This window comes from Rhodamnia argentea, chromosome 1, assembly GCF_020921035.1.
Source record: "Rhodamnia argentea isolate NSW1041297 chromosome 1, ASM2092103v1, whole genome shotgun sequence".
Taxonomy (NCBI): domain Eukaryota; kingdom Viridiplantae; phylum Streptophyta; class Magnoliopsida; order Myrtales; family Myrtaceae; genus Rhodamnia; species Rhodamnia argentea.
The window spans coordinates 9,652,456-9,670,276 of NC_063150.1; the positions used below are offsets into that span (position 1 = coordinate 9,652,456).

The following is a 17,821-nucleotide window of genomic DNA, read 5'->3' on the forward strand; positions in this document are numbered from 1 at the left end:
GTAGTTAAGAAATGTACTAACAACGTTGGTAATTAAAAGAAAAATCAACCATAAACGAACAATAACTGCAAATGCATAATGCTAGCAAATCAACAAGAAGAATTGCTACTAATTTCTAGAAACTTACAGAGCAAAAACAGGTTTCCAAGTATTCCTATGCTAAAAAAAAGAGATAAAGAAGAAAGTATCTAATCAATTAAGATACGTTTGGTAATGCTAATTAACTGAGAATTCATGTTGTTAATATGACTAAGAAAATATTGAAACAATTCATTGAGGCGATGAAAACTTGGAAACTAACGACATGACTAAAAACGATTATCGAAGTAAATGGATTCAAACGTAATATAATTGAAATTCTTAGGTGGGAACACGTACATTCAAGTTTGATTTGCAAGAGAAAATGGAGCTTATGGCTGTCCTCATAATAAAGTACAAACGATAGTCAAAAGAGACTACAAACTCTCTTAATCGTCTCTTTCATAAACCTTCTGATCAAGGCGTGGAACCAGCATAACCTCAAGCGGGCTCGCCTTCAAATTCGACAAGCCCGGGCTCTCGGTCATGTCCACCGGTTCATCCGAGACCGTGCCAATTTCGAAACTCTGCAGCAGGCTAGCCAGCGTCAGGTGCACCGTGTGAAGAGCCAGCGAGGTTCCAGCGCAGGACCTCCTCCCTGCGCCAAAGGGAAGGAGTTCGAAGCTGTGACCTGTCATGTCCACATTCTCGTGAGTCGTCAGGAACCTCTCGGGCTCGAACTCATCCGGGTTGGACCACACTCGCTCATCCCTCTGTATCTTCCAGGCGTTCAACAGCAAACGCGTACCTAACCAATGACGCAGCACAAGGGAAATTCACCAAAAGTACAAACCCAAGCAAATCTCTTATACAGATATTAAGGAATGAAGATTCAGGTCAAGGTCACAGAGAAATCCTGGCGAGTTTGGGAAGCGGACTTGCCCTTTTGAATCAATTGACAAGATTCCAATCCCGAGTTCGAGTTTAAAGACGAAAGAGGTAAAAAAGTTTTTGGATTATGACATAGTACAAAAGACTGTGACTCATTGTGACACAGCTCATATTCATCATGTTGGCGCGGATAACGGTCTTAGAAGATACCACAAGGCTGGGTATCTAAAAATTAATCCAAAAAACTTTTCGACAAAACCATGATCATAAACTATAATCCTGTGTTACCTTACCCCAAAAAAAAAAAACTATAATCCTGTGTAACAGCATGGTTCATTCATGACCCAATGGATAAAAGACTTGGTACCGATCCTTCATTTCATGAATTGACCCCGTTCATCGCTTCGATTTTAGAGTATGTATTTTAATGCCAAAGAGACCATACTATACATCGTGTTCCTATATGCTACCCACATCTGCTGGCATGCAAGGGCCACATACCTGCAGGAATGCGGAAGCCGGCGGCGAAGGTGCACTCTTCCACGGAACTTCTAAGACCGTTGACCGGAACCGGCGGATATAAACGCATGGTCTCCTTGACGATGGCTTGGAGGTAGGCCAAGTTCTTCACATCGGACTCTTCCACGGGCCTGCTCTTGCCGACACGGGCGTCCAGCTCTTGTTGCGCCTTCTTCAACGCACGGCGGTTGTTCACTAGCAGCGATAGCGCCCACGTGAGCGCTACCATCAAAGTGTCGGTCCCTGCTATTATCATGTTCTATATCCAAGAGGAAATAGGATTAAAACTCAAGTGCTTCAACATGAAAGGTTGGAAAGACGTTAGATGTTCCGATGATTTGAACAAAATACTTGTGAATGGACATATCCAGGATCAAAATTTCAAATAGATTGCATCTTGAACAAGGAGAGACTTAAAGTAAGTTTGTGAATTTTTTATTTAACCTCAAATGATCGGTAAAATGGTTAGTGTCTTCGTCCTTCTTGTTTGAAGCCTAATTCATCACCTTACTCCACTTCCAAGAGTATAAATCTCAAAGGTATGTGGAATGGGGAACTACTAAGAGCGCGCGGCAGAAATTTAATACCTTCACCGAACAAATCGCCAAGAGGGGAGCCCAAATTCAAATCCTGTTGGACTCATATTCACTCAAAAGATTAATCACACAAATGATGGGCCGGATACATTGGCTTCTTCGCATCATACTAATTCTCCCATTTGAGAATTTTTTAACATTACTCAGAAACGTGATAAATTCGTGCTGACTAGTCAAAATGTACTTACTACTTTGGCGCTTTGTGCCATTTTCTTGGTGCTTTGGATATCTTATTATTTTAAGAGATAGTTGATCTCTGACTAATCTGCTCCATGGTGATATGACAATGATAGAATTAACGCTATCTTTCAAAAGCAGACAAGAGCTTATCTCTTTGTGTTAAACAGCCAATAGACATAGTTACGGATTAGATTTAAACTTCTGGTTAACTATTTTCTCAAGTTAAGGGATCATATCTTCTGGATGAAAGCGAAATGTACTTGCCAGTCTATTCCGGATTGAAAACGAGGGCAAAATATAACATTAGTAAAACAAAAGTAAGCAAACCAAACAAAAAAAAAAAAATGTTAGGTAGGAAATTTGATTTGCATGAGAATCAAATAGGTCATCATATTGTCTTTTCCTAAATCCGATGATTGCGGTCACTCCTCGAGCACATAAAAGGTCAATTCGGGAGTATCAGTTATTTGTTCTAGATAAATATGTTAAAGCTCCGTTTGTTTCACGAAAAATGTATAATTAAAAAAATATTTTCCTAAAAAAATAGCTTATATATCTCTTACAAACTAAATGAAAGAAAAATATTTCTATCGTCCATGAAAATATTCGGACACAAATATCGGTTATAATGTACTATTTTCCATTGACTAATTATTTTAAGTGAAAGAAGAAATTATTTTCGCAAAACATTTTCCAAATTATTCGTTTTCCGCAAAACATACGGAACGTGAAACTACTCTCGCTTTTTTTAGATTGCCAAATGATAATTAGACATTAATTGGATATAAATTCAAAAAAGAATACAAGCTGTCATTATTCTTCATGTCTCTGTGTTTTATAGCTACTTGTGGAGTTTCTTATCGCGACTAAAATATATCCTGATCAGACCGAAAGTAATGATTCTCTAAGTCCAAGAAGTTGATAATTCACACAAATTTTATGCATACAGTTCTAGCTTCAGAACATTATAAGCTGGAATACTCACCAAACAAGTTGCCTTAATTATTGTATCAGCATCAAAATCTGAAGACTTGACACCTTCAATGGCGTTCAGCATCAAATCCATGAAATCTTGCTCTCGATCACCTCCGGGGCGGGACAACCTCTTCCTTCTATGCTCCTCCAGCCACCCCTGAGCCAAAACATCCAACTCTTCTGCGGTCTCCTTCATCGATCGTTTATAACCACCAATGTCCAACCAGCCGAGAGCTGAGATGGAATCCGACAACACGACGGCTCCAAATAGATCAAAGAACCTCCTGATTGACCTTTGGCACCTCTTTGCCTCGATCACGTCACAGTCGGCGTTCGAACCACAGTATCTCTTCCCTCCTACCATTTTCACAGATAGATTGAGCATCAAATCTCCTAGCCAAGATTTCATTTCCACCAGGACCCCACTTCTGGGCCTACCCTTTTCCATCCAGGCCTTGAACAAGTCTTTTATTGCTGTCTCAACCTCGAAAGCTCGTATGTGCTTCAGTGAGTCAAGCCGGTGGTTCGAGAGGAGCTCAATTGTCGCAATCTTGCGCATCTCTCGCCAATATTCCCCGTAAGGACCGAACCCAAACATGGCACCGTTGTAACCCATGAGCTTTGTGGCGGTGATCATCGGTCGATCGGCAAAGGCCTTGTCCTGGACAGTGAAACACTCCTTAGCCACTTCCCAACTACTGACCACGATTGCTCGATGAGAGCCCAATCTTATGGTGAAAATTGGTCCGTACTTGTTGGCCATGGAACCCAACTTTTTGTGCATCAGATCCTTGCTGGTAAACAGAGGAAGGTGACCGACGATAGGCCAACCGCCTTCCGCTTCGGGCACATCATGACGGTCTTTGGACTTGTGTGATCGGTACAGAGAGATGGGCAATAGCAGGGCCAAGGTTGAGATCAAAATTATCAGCAATTCAATGAGAATTGGCATGATGAATGATTCTTCAAGTATAGCAACAGAGAGTTTATATGGAAAATTTTCCTTCTAAGAGTTCAGTTGCTGCTTTCCTGGGAGTCTCTAGTGAAAGAAATAGATTGTGTTGAATTTTAAGTCCAATGGACATATATATATTCAAAACGAAGTGCTCAACTCCCGGCCTTCTTCTGGAAGCTTGGTGTTGCAAAAAATAGGGGATTAAACACAATGACAAGCAAGATTTTCCAAGTCGTTGAAATGAACAGAGGAAAGTGGCTCTCCTCATTCTCTCGCCTAGGGTTTCTCGCCGCCGCCCAACCTTAGATGATGCCCCAGTCCCTCCCCTTCTTCCTCCCAATTTATGTTCCCTGTTTGTTTCTTTATTTCTAGCTTTAGGCTTTTTCGTAGATTTCATGGAAGACGCAGTCAACATTCTCCACGGAAATGAGCTCTGAAAATTGAAGCACGAGTACCTCAAAAGAATTTGCTCTATTAGAGTCTGCTCGCTCCAGCTCTAGGTGCTTGCTTCAGATAGTAAAGCGCTCTACAAGTCTTTGAGGTTCTTTTGCTACAGTCCGCTTATTTAAAAGTAATGTTGTGATCAACTGGTACAAGATCTAGATTTAGATGCTCTTCTATCTTGATCTAGAGATAAATCTGGAATTTATAAGGCATTTTCTGTATTCTTTCAATTTATTGGTATTGTTGTGGTCTCTATACGGTGGTGGTGTTAGGGATACCGAAGTTAGGCACGCACCACTTTTTGGCAAAACCGTAGTTTCCGAGAGGAATTTCTCTGCGTATGCTCATCATTGATGTTGATGAGAGATTCAGTGATCGACCACTATATGAGCTTTGATGCTATGATAAATCCATTTTTGTGGAATAGACCAGTCTTTACGAGCAATATCCTAATTCACTTTTTAAATTTATTTGTTTTATTTGCTTTGTGGGATTTGCAGCTTTGTCTTGAAGTTATATGCTCATTTTTCATATGAAATGGAGATTTCCATTCCGACCAAAAAAAAAAGCACAATGACAAAGAAAGAAAGAAAATTAATTGGGGAGAGGAGCACACGATTTCATTATAGATCATCCCGGACAACGATCACACTCAAGTAACTCAAATACTCTCGGTATTTATCGGCCACCAATTACATCTGATAACTCACTTAATGTTTAGCCATGGCACTTTATCATGAAATAATCCCTCAATTTCATGAAACAATTACACAGAATTTACCACTAGATGTATTTGGTTCACAATACCATTCAAATTTTACCTTGATGTAAACATGATGAAGCCCACATTTGTGATGTTTTGTGAGATCACTGCTAATTGTTCAAAAATTTTAAGTTATTAGATGATAAATGAGTTTAATGTCTAAATATTCTAACACTCCCCATCACGTGTAGGGCGAACTTTGGCCTAAGCTAGACCTCTTGCTGTGATATTATGTGAGATATTGTCAGACCACTACAACTGCTCTAAAAGTTTAAACTTTTAGATAAATACTTGATTTAATATTTAAAATTATAATAATTCATATCGAGTACAGCATACCCACGGCTACACTTACGAGAAAATTTTCCAAAAAGTTTCAAACTTATTGCAGTTTTGCCAATTATATTCTCAACATTTCAATTTTATTAATTGAGTCGCAAATCTTTTCACAATTTGCCAATTGAGTCAATCCTATCAATTTTACCTAAAATTACTAAGGGTGACGCCGGCCGTCTAACATGACACAATTGGCACTAATATGGATAATTTTTAACAATATTTTATTATTTTTATTATTATTTCTGATTTTTTTTTCTTTCCTTTTTTGCCCTTTCTTCTTCCTTTTACTGGTGGCTGACTATGGCCATGTGAGCTGGCCTTGCCTAGGCGAGGGTTAGCCTTGCCCGAGCTCGCTCGAACGTGCCTTACCTATGGCAGGCGATAGTGACGACGAGCTTCGCCCGGTCGAGGCTAGCCCACACGGCCATGCTACCAGCCAAAAAAAAAAAAAAGAAAGGGAAAAAAAATCCAAAATAAAAAGAAAAACCAGAAAAAATATTAAATTATTTTTAAAAATTGTTCACGTAGGACAACCGGCATCCACATCAATGAAATTTGGTTGAGAGTGAACGGATAAATTCAATTGACAAAATTAAAAGATTTAGAACTTAATTGGAAAAAGTACAATATATTTATAATTTTTTTTTTGGACAATTCTTCCCTACACTTACAGCGCGTTTAAAACATTCACATGGCACTATTTTTTGGTTTTTGGTCGGGACATGGCACTAACTTAAACAGCCCGTAAAGTGGTTGTCTTTAAAATATTAGAAAGCAAAACTTAGTCCGCTCCAACTTAAATTAGAAAAGTTTATATCTCAGTATTATTCCGAAACTAAGTCCTGTTTGGACTTCCCTTTACAATTTCCAAATTCGGATGTCCATCGAATAAAGGTCTAACATCTCAAATAGGAAATTTCCCATGTGAATTCGGATTTTTATGTACGGGCTCGAACTTAAAAAATATGCTAACATTACGGGTATTTGGTGAGGGTGAGCAAATGGGACCAACCAAACCGGGAAACGCTCGGACAGGACTGGACCGGTGGCCCGGTTCCCGATTCCAGAGGTTGGCAATCCGGTTCTCAATCCTTCAAATTGGAACTGGTGACCAAGCGGTCCGGTTCTCGATTCCAGGGGTATAGGACCGGATCAGTCCGATCGATTTTTTTGGTCCACCTAGTTGGCTTTTCTCTTTACCTGAAAGAGAAAGCAGATACCGTATGATCGATTCTATGTTCTTTTTCATTGGTATACCAGTATCATTGTTTCTCTCTCCAAGATTAGCTTTTGTTTATGGTAGACATACATATGTGTAGGATTCTCATGTACCTTATTTGACAGGCTTCCTGAGAATTCTTTATCGCAAGCGAAACTATGTTGGGGGCACCGGGCATGAGTGTCAACTGTTTCTTCAGGAAACAGTGCTTATATGTGCCTTGTTGGATGTACTCGAGTGCACTTTTCCACCACTCCAAAGGGAATGTCCTATGTCACTTCCAGTTTTAAGCTGGATTGCCTGATGACTCTTGAATATGGAAGGCAGCGTTATAGCGTTATCGTGTTACAAAGGTTGTCCGAGACAAGGCCCAGAGCACAATTTGTAGCAATGGATCCTAGATATTGCTGCATCTTACCAATTCTATTAAACCACCGGGAACCGGACCAGACCGACTGGTCCACGGTTCTAAAAATTGAAAATCGGGACCACCGGTCCGGTTCTCGATTCTTGAGGGGAACTGGACTGGACCGGGAACCGCGCACCCTTAGTATTTGGGGACAAAAGCCAAAAGTCAGCGTATGACTGATTGTTTTTGAAGCAAATTAACCATTGACGCCAACCTAAATAACTGCTCAATAGTAAGTAAATCTTCTGTAGCATGATGATCATCACTTCCCAAATTGCTTGTTCTTGCTGCTTCTGCTTATTTATTTCGATTATTCCCCAGATACCAAGAACTTTCTGTATGCAAATTTGCCAGAAACATTGATTATGAGTCACATAAGTTACTCGGCTTTGGGTTCTGTTTAGTTCTCTGTTAGTTGCATACATTGAATTCTGGCATGATCAAGGGGTGATGCTCTTCTTCCGGATCATGCAATTTTGACCTTAACTTGTAGGAATCTTCGATTTTTATTCCGAATCGACACACATCCTCCGGTTCATCCTATTTGACGGAATGAAGGGCCTGAAAATGGATTTCCAACTCGTGCGTTTCCAAAATGAACACAGAAAGACATAGACCAGTGCAGAACTAGCTTCAAGCGAACCTGTGCGAAAATACTCGAAACTGGTTCTTCCCCTGAAGAAATATTCGCTATGGTGACCCATCATCTGCATCTTCCCTGAAGTGCGTTCGACATATTCACTGAAAACCGAGATCTATGGCTTACCTTCGCAGTGTGCAAATCCGATCTTGGACAAACCACGCTCTTATCTCATTGCCAGTATGAGAGCAAAAGAAAGGTGGTACTCTGGAATTCCTGTAATTAGACACTCCAAAGAAAGGTACTCTGAAATTCTCTCAGAATCATTTGACATCACACTTACATCCCCAGCACAAGAAAGGTCGACCTGTCTGAAATGAGTATGAAAATGTTATGGCCTAAATCACGAGCGCACTAAAATCCAAGACACGTTCATTCGAACCATCTCCAAGAACCTTACTTTAGCATGTCTCACTTGCTAAAGCATCACATTTGTGTGAACGGATACCTTGAACACAATTTCTTCCCCATCAATCAACTCGAACAAACAGGCGTCTCCAGAGAGCAGATTATTGCTCTTTGCAAAAGCAGTCCAACCTTCATAGAATCCTCCCTGGAAAGATGGAAACACACGCAACCTCACCAGCCATGAACGATCTGCATACTGAAGCTCCGCGGTTTGCTTCCCAGTTCCGATGTAATCCTTAATGAATTGCCAAGGCATGCGCTGAAGAAAATCAAAGAGAATTTATCTTAATCCACAATCACAATGACATAAAGTGAAGTCTTTGAATCTAGGGAAGATGCAAACTCATGACCCTTTCTACTAGAAAATTCGGGTTATACTTAAAATACCTTCTTCCTAAAATCTAGCAGATAAATGAATACTGCAGAATATATAAGAATGGCTTATCAAAATTCATGGTAGTTAGATAGGGTCCTGAACCTACCAAATATTGGAGAGAATTCGATGTGATAACCACATTGAAGCAAGCATGAACCACTCCATTCACATCCATGTAAATCAGAGTCTCCTCTGCATCCTTGTCAGGCTCTGGTACGGAATCGGTATCTTCATGCTTGAGATTCGGTCCGAATGAACGAAACACGCCACGCTCTTCGCCGCCCACGTCTGCTGTAGGATTATTTGCCTCAATTAGAGCAGACTCGCCGCGTTTGCGCTTCCTAGCGAACGGCGGGACCTCCTTCTCGCACGCGTGCAATCCGTACGCCCTCACGTAGAATCTGGAGGCTCCATTGAACTTGAAAACCAGGAAGTCGCCGAACTGCAACGAATTGTCCTGAGCAAATGCTTTCCAACCCCTCGTGAAGAACAAGCCATCGTCGACCTTCTCAATGTCCACGTGCCAAGATCTTCGGGCGCAATTCGTTAGCTTGAATCTTTTGGGAATTATGAGTCCAGGAAGATGATTGACGACAAATGCAGGGGGGATTCGCTGCCAAAATTTTAAATTTTGCAGGAATTGTAGTGAATTCGTTAGCAAATAAGGAGATTAATACCGCAAAAAAAAAAAACCGAGAGCGCAAAACTCACCAACCGGGTGTTGAAGTCATCATGAATAAGAACCTTGAAGAATCTAGTTCTCGAGCTCCTTCTTTTGCCGTCCATTTCCGTTCTGTTGACGAACGATGACGTTCGAGAGATCAAGAGGAATTTTTTCAGAGATCTGCTCAACAAGGGCATGAAAACTTTTTGGCATTATGCAGATGAAGGGGAGTTGGGTCGGCCATCAGAAAGTAATCACTTTACTGCTGCTGAGGTGTGGAAGAAAGAGAGGCGAGGGAGATGAAGCATCAGCTTCTCTTTTGGGAGAGCGTCGATCCATATTCGGGACGTTGTTTTTAGTACGTGATCGAGATGCCACTAGTCATTCCGAATCAAGTATCAACTTTTAGGTGTTGGGGACTATGCTGCAAAGGATTCTTCAAACTTCAGGCTTAGGAACTTTGCAACCGACATTTAATTCATCAACCCGTACGCGCATTCAGAAATATTCACTGGTCTATAGTCTTGAGACGCTGAGATATGGCCGCGGAGAGGGAAAAAAGCGGGGCAGAATTGGTCGTCCTCGGCACTCGCAGACAGAGGCTTTGGGGACCATGAGTTTCAAATTGATGTGCTGATAGCTCCGGTTTGAGAACCATTGTCCCTCAGCAAAATTGAACCACCCGGCAGAGATTTTGCCCTCATCTACTATCCTTAGGGAGCAGGAGCTGCTTCTGCATATGGTCCCTTTAGCCTTTTCAAGTTTTAAGCTCTAGTGGCTGTTCACCTTCAGTGCATCTCTCAAACAAGTGGGCGGGTAAAAAATGGTTCGACTCATATTAATCTATTTTTATACAATACAAATCTAGCGACTCATACTCGACTCGACCCATATTACTAAAACACTTATATATTCAATCCTATATAAATGGAAATGGAAAAAGACATTAAGAGTACCAATATTTGTGTACGGCGCCTATTTTCGTGCCGATTTTTTTTTATCACTTAAGTGCCAAATCGGAAAAAAATGATCACTTAAGTGCCAATTCCGGCAAAAAACGATCACCGTAGTGTCAATTCCGTCCAAACAATACACGCGGCTTTTTATTAATTTTTTAATATTATGTGGATTTTTTTTAAAAAAACCAGTCCACATGGCATCCACGTGGCAATTTAAAAAAAAAAATCAGTCCATGTGGATGCCACGAGTAATATCTTTCTACAAAATAAGCTAAAATATTTTTAAAAAATTAACTAAATAAGTAAAAAAAAAAAAAAGGAAATTCATCAGTTCCAGCAGTGAGGGCTTGGAAGCCCTCACCACACCCGCCCACCATCACCAGCCATTCCAAGCCCTAGTCGCTGCAATATAGATTTTCTTTTTTTTCTTTTTTTTGGTTTCTTATCTTATTTTTTATTTTTTTATTTTTTTTATTTTTGAATTTTTTTTGTTGCTGACTTGAAAGCTCCGGCAAGCCACGTAGATGCCACATCAGATTTTCGGTGAAACTCACCGGAGTTGGCACCGAAATAACTGTTTTTCAAAAAAAATGGCAATGAAGTAATCCAAAAAAAATATTGGCACTAAAGTGAGCTCCGTACACAAATATTAGCACTTCTAATGTCCTTTTGCCAAAAATAAATTGTTTCTCATAAGTTTCTACTTTTCTTTTCTTTTTCTTTTTTTTAAAGGAAATGGTTGGGTTTCCTTCTTCTTTCACTGGCCGCTAACTAGCCACAATTAGAGGTGTCAAATGGATAGATCGAGTCAAAATCCACCATACGGCTACATGCAGTGACGTTCCACCTCTTGAACAGTTTTTATATTTTCTAAATAGTATTTTTCTTTCTTTCTTTTACTTGCAAAAAATAAAAGTTAAAAAAATATAAACTAATATACATGAGGCCCGTGGCCCCAAGCCAAGTCCAACCCAACTAATAATTTAATGCATCGAAAGTGGGTTCAACTGTGTAACCCATTTTTGAGCCATCTCATTCTACTTAATTTTTTTAGACTCATTCTTATTGAACCCTCTAAAAGCTCACAACCCATATACAACTCATTTGCAAAAAATATGAATTAGAAAATGATCATGGGCCCATATTGACTGTTCTACTGATGATTGACTGCCGCCGATCGGCTAGACCTCAGCGAGCATGAGGCTCGCTCGAGACTAGCGAGGCTCTAGCTCACCTGTGGACGTCACTGGCCAGCCACAATAGAGGAATAAGGAAAAAGACAAAGAAAGAATAAAATAACATAATAAAATAAAAATTATTAAGAATACTTTGCAGCCTCGCTGGTTTTCGTAGAAGAAAAAAGAAAAATAAATTAAATTAATATAAATATAAATAAAATATTCAGAAAATTAAAAATTCAGAAAACTTGTTTATAAGCCATTTAAGACCCATTAAATTGTTAAAGTAGCCCATTTATGGCCCACTTAAGATTATTTTTAAAAATAAATACAACACATTTATGATTCCTACTATTAAATATTATATAGTTAATATACGTGTTTTAGATCCATTTTGCCGCCCCTACCCTTCAACACTCTAGTCCTTCCACGATTCCAATACTTTGTTCACCTTTCGTGGAAAGCACTACCATCCAAGCCTTAACAAGTCCGGTTGCACAACTTGGTCATCTTCTACACAGGTCCATCCTGGTTTAGCCTATTATAACGGCCAATACTTTTATTCACCTGTTGTAGAAAGCACCACCAGCCTTTAGATGAGCCTGCTGGGACTCAATCTTTATGTTGTCCTGTGCATCTACAAAGTTTACTTCGGACTTAAACAACCAATTGCACACATTAAAAGCCTTTATTGATTTGTTATTTTCGAGACATCATGGAGAATTTTCCCAACAATCTATCATTTTTTTTATGGTGTTAAACTAATCTCTATAAGTCAATATGCATATGCTTTCACGCAGCAAATGACATGAGATTTAGATGTGCGTGTAATTTAAAATGAGATTTATTTATCATGCCAACACAATTTGAGTTCGAGCATCACAAGCAAGCATTGTAATCTCCAAATTATAAGGTATTCAATGAATATTACAGGCGATACATGTAAAAGCAATATGAGCAAAAATATGAGGGTTTGTGCCAGCTCTTACTTCGACAAAAATTATTTAGGCTACATTTGTTTCACAAATAAAAATAATTTAAAAAATATTTTCATAAAAACAATCGCTTGTATCAATTGAAATAATTTATCGATAAAAAGCATTTTCATTATTGACAACTATTTATATTTCATTCATTCATTTTTGTAATCGATACAAATGATCTTTTTCAGGAAAATGTTATCCAAATCATTCATTTTTCACGAAATAATCAAAGCCTCAGTTACATGAGAATCAGGTGAGAGTAGTATCTCATTATGGGACATAAATGATATTCTTAAATGTTGTCTAGCATTTTTAAGGATTAATCAGAGTCACTCATTCTGCATGATTCAACTTATTCCCTAAATGCATCTGCCACCTTAGAATTACTCAAAAGTTAACTGCTCTTATAGAAACTGTAGATACAGTGCCTTCCGCAGAGTGACAAACTATGCTTACGCACACACTGCACCTGCACGAAAACTTTCCTGCATCTGCAGGTTAATATATCTTCCCAGTTATGCAGACACGAAACACAGATGCATATGCGTATACCTTCCCCACCTTTCTGTTGAATTCAGAAGAGAGCCAAGTGAGGAACATTCAACTTCATTCATTCATTCATAGCAGCTGGTCAGTCAAAAGTCAAAACAGAGAAAACATAAGACTGAAAAACGTATGATACTAGGGAGGAAATGGGGCCTTGATACTGCAAAAAGTTTCAGACCATTCCCATATTTTGCTGAGAACGGGAGGTGATTTCGAGGTCTGAGTAGGGTCAAGTTAAAGGTTGATAGGATCGACGCGTGATAGAGATTGGATCATTTTTTTCGCTCGAAAAAGACCATGGCAAAAGGCTTTTGGCAAACCTTTCACCTTGATGACAAAATTGTCAATCTCTGTTGCTTGGACCTTTAGCTCATCAAGAGTACTCGTGACCGGACAGATAGCAGGCTCATCCTCCTCAGCATCACTTATCAAGTTAGGCTCCTCTTGGGTCGTAGCCTTTGTTTTCTTTGGTGGGGTTCCCTCCACTGGTTTTTCCTTCTGTGGCGTTTGCTTCTGCATACTCATTGATTCCTCCTGTTTGCGCTTCCTGCTGCCATCTGCTTCGCTCCCTGTCATTCTGTTCCCCAACAGAGTTCTCGCTGCAACCTCATCTTCATCTGTCGGTCTCAGGGAGTAAAGAAGTCATGATCAAAATCATAAAAACAAAGTTTAAGATGAATATTATGCGCCACTTACCGCGTTTGCCACAAGGGCACCAACGTGCATCTATATCGGCTCTGAAAATGACTATCCTGAAGGAAACTTTGTCGGTCCTTACCAATTCGAACGCACAAACGTCACCAACCCTCAGAGTATTGTCTCGTGCAAATTCTTTCCAACCTCGACTGATCCTCACTTGTGCTTTTCCGTTGTACATCCCGAAACAGTATCGCCCATTCCACATTCTCCTGTTTGAATCGTAGAGATGCACATCAAGTTTTCTATTCACGTTAGGTACGTGTGTCGTAAAAAACCGACCGGGCGCATTCTGCACAAAAAAGAAGAACAGAATCTCAGTTAGATGTATGTAAGTGTAACTATCGGCAAGGGTGAGCAACACAGACCGATCGAATCGGAAACTGTCAAGACCGGACCGAACGAGCCGGTTGGGTCCAGTGTCGGGGGCGCTAGTCTAGTTCCCCGTTCTACAAAATTGGAAATGGACCAGGCTGATTATTTTATTTTATTTTATTTATTATTTCTTAAACGTAAACCTAAGAATTCATCGATTATTTTTTTTATTTATTGAACACAAACCTAATTTTAATTAAGGATATTAAAATTAAAATCTATATTCCTCACCCTTACTAATAATTCATTGGTTCTATTGAACCGCTCGGGAGCCAAACCGCAACGTTCCGAGAAACCGAGAACTGGTCCTTCCAATTCGGTACCCGATTCCCGAACGGGACCAGATTGAAAACCTATCACCCCTAACTATAAGTTTAGAATATACTTTCTCCTATAGGGAAATTCATCGATGTTAGATTGCCCAACTTCTTATAGCTTACAAGAGACGTTGACCACTATCTCAAAACTCTCACGAAAATATTGAAATCTAATTCTCTGAAAATTGATTTGATTTCCCGAGAATTGGACCCACCACACCTTTTATAACATTTTATAGCACAAATATGTTTAGATTAGAGCTTTATTTGGTTTATTTCTTACCAAATTAAATCTAGGATGAAGGAAGGATGGTTTCATGAGAACCAAGAAGAATGGATTTGTGGATCGAAATGAAGCCGCTCTTTCCAGCACTTCACGCCCTTTATTACAGCCGGTCAGAGGTTGGACCCTCCTCCAAAACCCAGATTCAACGCATGAATTATTGGCACAAGAAATGCTCCCACCACCTTTTGCCACAAAGAGAATTTCCGACATTTAGTACATAACTTCAGGCCAAAGGGGGAAAAAATTAAATAGAAAGCATAAAAACATCAATCAGATGTAGAACACGACTGAACCTGCCTAAAGTTCTTGGGTCAATCTCTTTCTTTTTTTGTCGTAACGTTTTAATACGCATACAATAAAACAAAGCCACATCCTGTGGTTCGCTTAATCGAGAGAAGAATGATGCTAGACAAACTAAAATTAGTTTGTAAAATTGATGGGTCAACGACGTGGCAAATTGTAGATGGAGATAAAAATAAGTTAGTAATGTGCAATAGTCAATAGTATAGTCTGCCACAAAAATGCAAGAAAAAGAAATTAAAGTCTTCCCCCTGCTATTTCCTTTTTCTCTTCATCAACCATCATCATTCTTCCAACTTAAACTAGCCAAAGTATCATGTCAATGAAATTGATTTGATAAATATTTTATAACTGCCTTTGAACCGACGGTTCCACCGTAAAATCGAGAACTGAACAAGTTCTAAGTTAAAGCAGATTCAGGACACCGAACCGGTTCTGCCTAGAACTGGAGTTCGAACGGTCGGTACAAATCAATCTGGTTCTTTCCTAGCTTGAATCGGTTCCGGTCGCGAACATGGAAAATGGGACAAAAAGCTTTTATATTCTTTTCTGATACCTAAGAGATGTCATATGATAATTGTTTTTTGTGCAGGACAATTAGCAAGAAAAAATATAATATATTCTAATAGAGAGGGCAAATAGTCAAGTTGTCAATTCATACCTGCGAGTTCCTCTTCCTTCGACCTTCCTCTTATCTCAACCTGAGACCTGTCTCTGCAAATCGAAGAAACGCCCGAGCTACCTCCAACTCCATTAATGGCTTCCTCGTTCGCATGCTCATCACCAGAGGCTTGTGAGCTTGTTTTCTTCTTCTTCTTCTTCGAAAGCAGAGATAATGCCGGCGGTGATGGCAGGTCCTCGAATCCTTCTCTGACCAACACCACGTCCCCTTCGTCTTCAGCCTCCACCTTTGGCGACAAAAGATGCTTGCCGCCACCGCCATTTTCGGAGACGATGGGGTAGTCGATCTCCGTTGCGCTCTTGTCGAATATGACCACCTGAAACACGGAGTTTCCTTCATATCTGAACACTAGGAAGTGGCCATGTTCGATCGAGTAGCGCTCCGCGAAGTTCGGCCAATTCCGTCGAAGCCAAACACCGTCGTTCGTCCGCAACAGCTCCACTTCCCAGGCGTCGCCGTTGGCCAGCTTGAGGAAGACCGAGTCAGACAGATTGCTCCCGTGTTTCCTCATGAATTTCTTTGGAATTCCCTGTTGCATGAAGAACACGAGAAGAGAAGTAGCCATATCTGACGCAAAACTGACGCAAATATATAAAAACAAAATGTGGTACAAGCATGAAGTAGCCATATCTGTTATCAACCGAAAACTTTTTGTGCGAGAATTTCGTGAAAATCTCTCAAAGAGAAGAGTGAATTCACAAGCTTAGATTCCAGAAGAAACCACATCAAAAACACAAAAACAGAGGGAGCGACGTTACGAGCCGGCCATTTTGGATGGAATCAGAGAGAACTATCTTGAAAAAATGGGGAGCTTCCGACTCAGAAACTCCGCCTCCCATCGTCTTGAGCTCGGGGACCGTGATCGCCTTGGATCAGAGAAAAGCTTGTGCGGGCTGTCTGCAACGAAACCAAGACAATGTGGAGTTAATTGCATGCAAATGTCCTTCATTTGATTTTCGTTGTTTCCAAAGAAAGGTAAGGGCAAGATCGGTCATTCGTTCATTGATTTGATCGCCCCTCTCTTAAACCATTTGTCAGGGAAGAATTCCAGACGCAACAACAGTAAATGTCTCCCCTGCAATTTCAGCTGAACTGGCTTGTTGTGTCGGGCTCGGAACAGAGCCCTCTCGCTGAATATATCTCCCAGAATGAAATATATTAAGCTTCTGTTTGTGTTGTGGTAGTATGAAAAAGATAATCACCTTTCGCTTTTTGTCAAGTAAGAAGGTTGAGAAGGCGTGAACAATACTAACAACCTTTTGGATGTTACTATAGAAGTTTCGCACTCGACCAAAATATTAGTTTTGAATCATTAATTGCTACCCATTTTAAACGAACAAATCAATGTCGCACAGTCGAATGCAAATCAAAATGAAGTTGAAGTGATCATTCCAACTAACGATAAGTCGAACTTACACTAGAGAAGAATAAAGAATCTTGCTTATGGACGAGTGATTGAAAGATTCAAACTTACTCCGTTTTGTTTCGTGAAAAATATTATATGTTTTGAAAAATGTTTTTCGAAATGTCATTTCTAGGAAACTCACAATATTTTTCAGTGTTTGGTTAAATCCTAAAAATAAACTGAAAAATATTTTTTGTCACTGGGTAAGGAATTGATTTTCCTCAGAGAATTACCAAAAATTTTGATTATTTGGTTATCTTTTGTTTCTTTGAACAAAAAATATTTTTGTTTTTTATTTTTATTTTATATTTTATTTTTATTTTATTTTCTCTACCCATCGCCGATCACGGTCACGGCTGGTGACCGACTCAACCGCCGGATCCGGTGAGGTGAGCTCCCCCGAGGCCAGCCATCTCGACCTCACCAACCTTGGGTGAGCTGATGTGGTTTGTAGCCGCTTGCCGACAATCGGCAAAGAAGAAAAAAAAATAATGAAAAGGAAAGAATAAATAATACCAAAAAATATTTAAAAAATCAAAAATGTGTTTTAATATAATTAAAAAGGAAAGAAATGTGAAGGAGTGGGGGAAGAAAAGATGAAAAATATGGAATCATTTTGCTCACTTTTGAAAATGTTTTACCCATGAGTGAAAAATATTTTCCTTGACTGTTTATTTTATGTAAACAAAACGCCGGAA

General features: G+C 39.7%; 2 protein-coding genes across 2 annotated transcripts; both read right to left on the minus strand.

Moving 5' to 3' along the window:
* Window positions 1-324: 324 nt before the first annotated feature.
* LOC115740161 (cytochrome P450 CYP82D47-like) lies at window positions 325-16,738 on the minus strand. The gene is made up of 5 exons (XM_030673594.2): window positions 16,477-16,738; window positions 15,698-16,247; window positions 3,190-4,019; window positions 1,411-1,687; window positions 325-826 (listed from the first exon to the last, which is right to left on the minus strand). Exons 1-5 carry the CDS (start codon window positions 16,555-16,557, stop codon window positions 468-470), a joined length of 2,097 nt encoding a protein of 698 aa, XP_030529454.2. The 5' UTR covers window positions 16,558-16,738; the 3' UTR covers window positions 325-467.
* Window positions 7,990-9,854, minus strand: LOC115740309 (B3 domain-containing protein Os03g0212300-like). Its single transcript, XM_048283960.1, has 3 exons — window positions 9,444-9,854; window positions 8,839-9,345; window positions 7,990-8,615 (listed from the first exon to the last, which is right to left on the minus strand). Exons 1-3 carry the CDS (start codon window positions 9,591-9,593, stop codon window positions 8,367-8,369), a joined length of 906 nt encoding a protein of 301 aa, XP_048139917.1. The 5' UTR covers window positions 9,594-9,854; the 3' UTR covers window positions 7,990-8,366.
* Window positions 16,739-17,821: the final 1,083 nt, after the last annotated feature.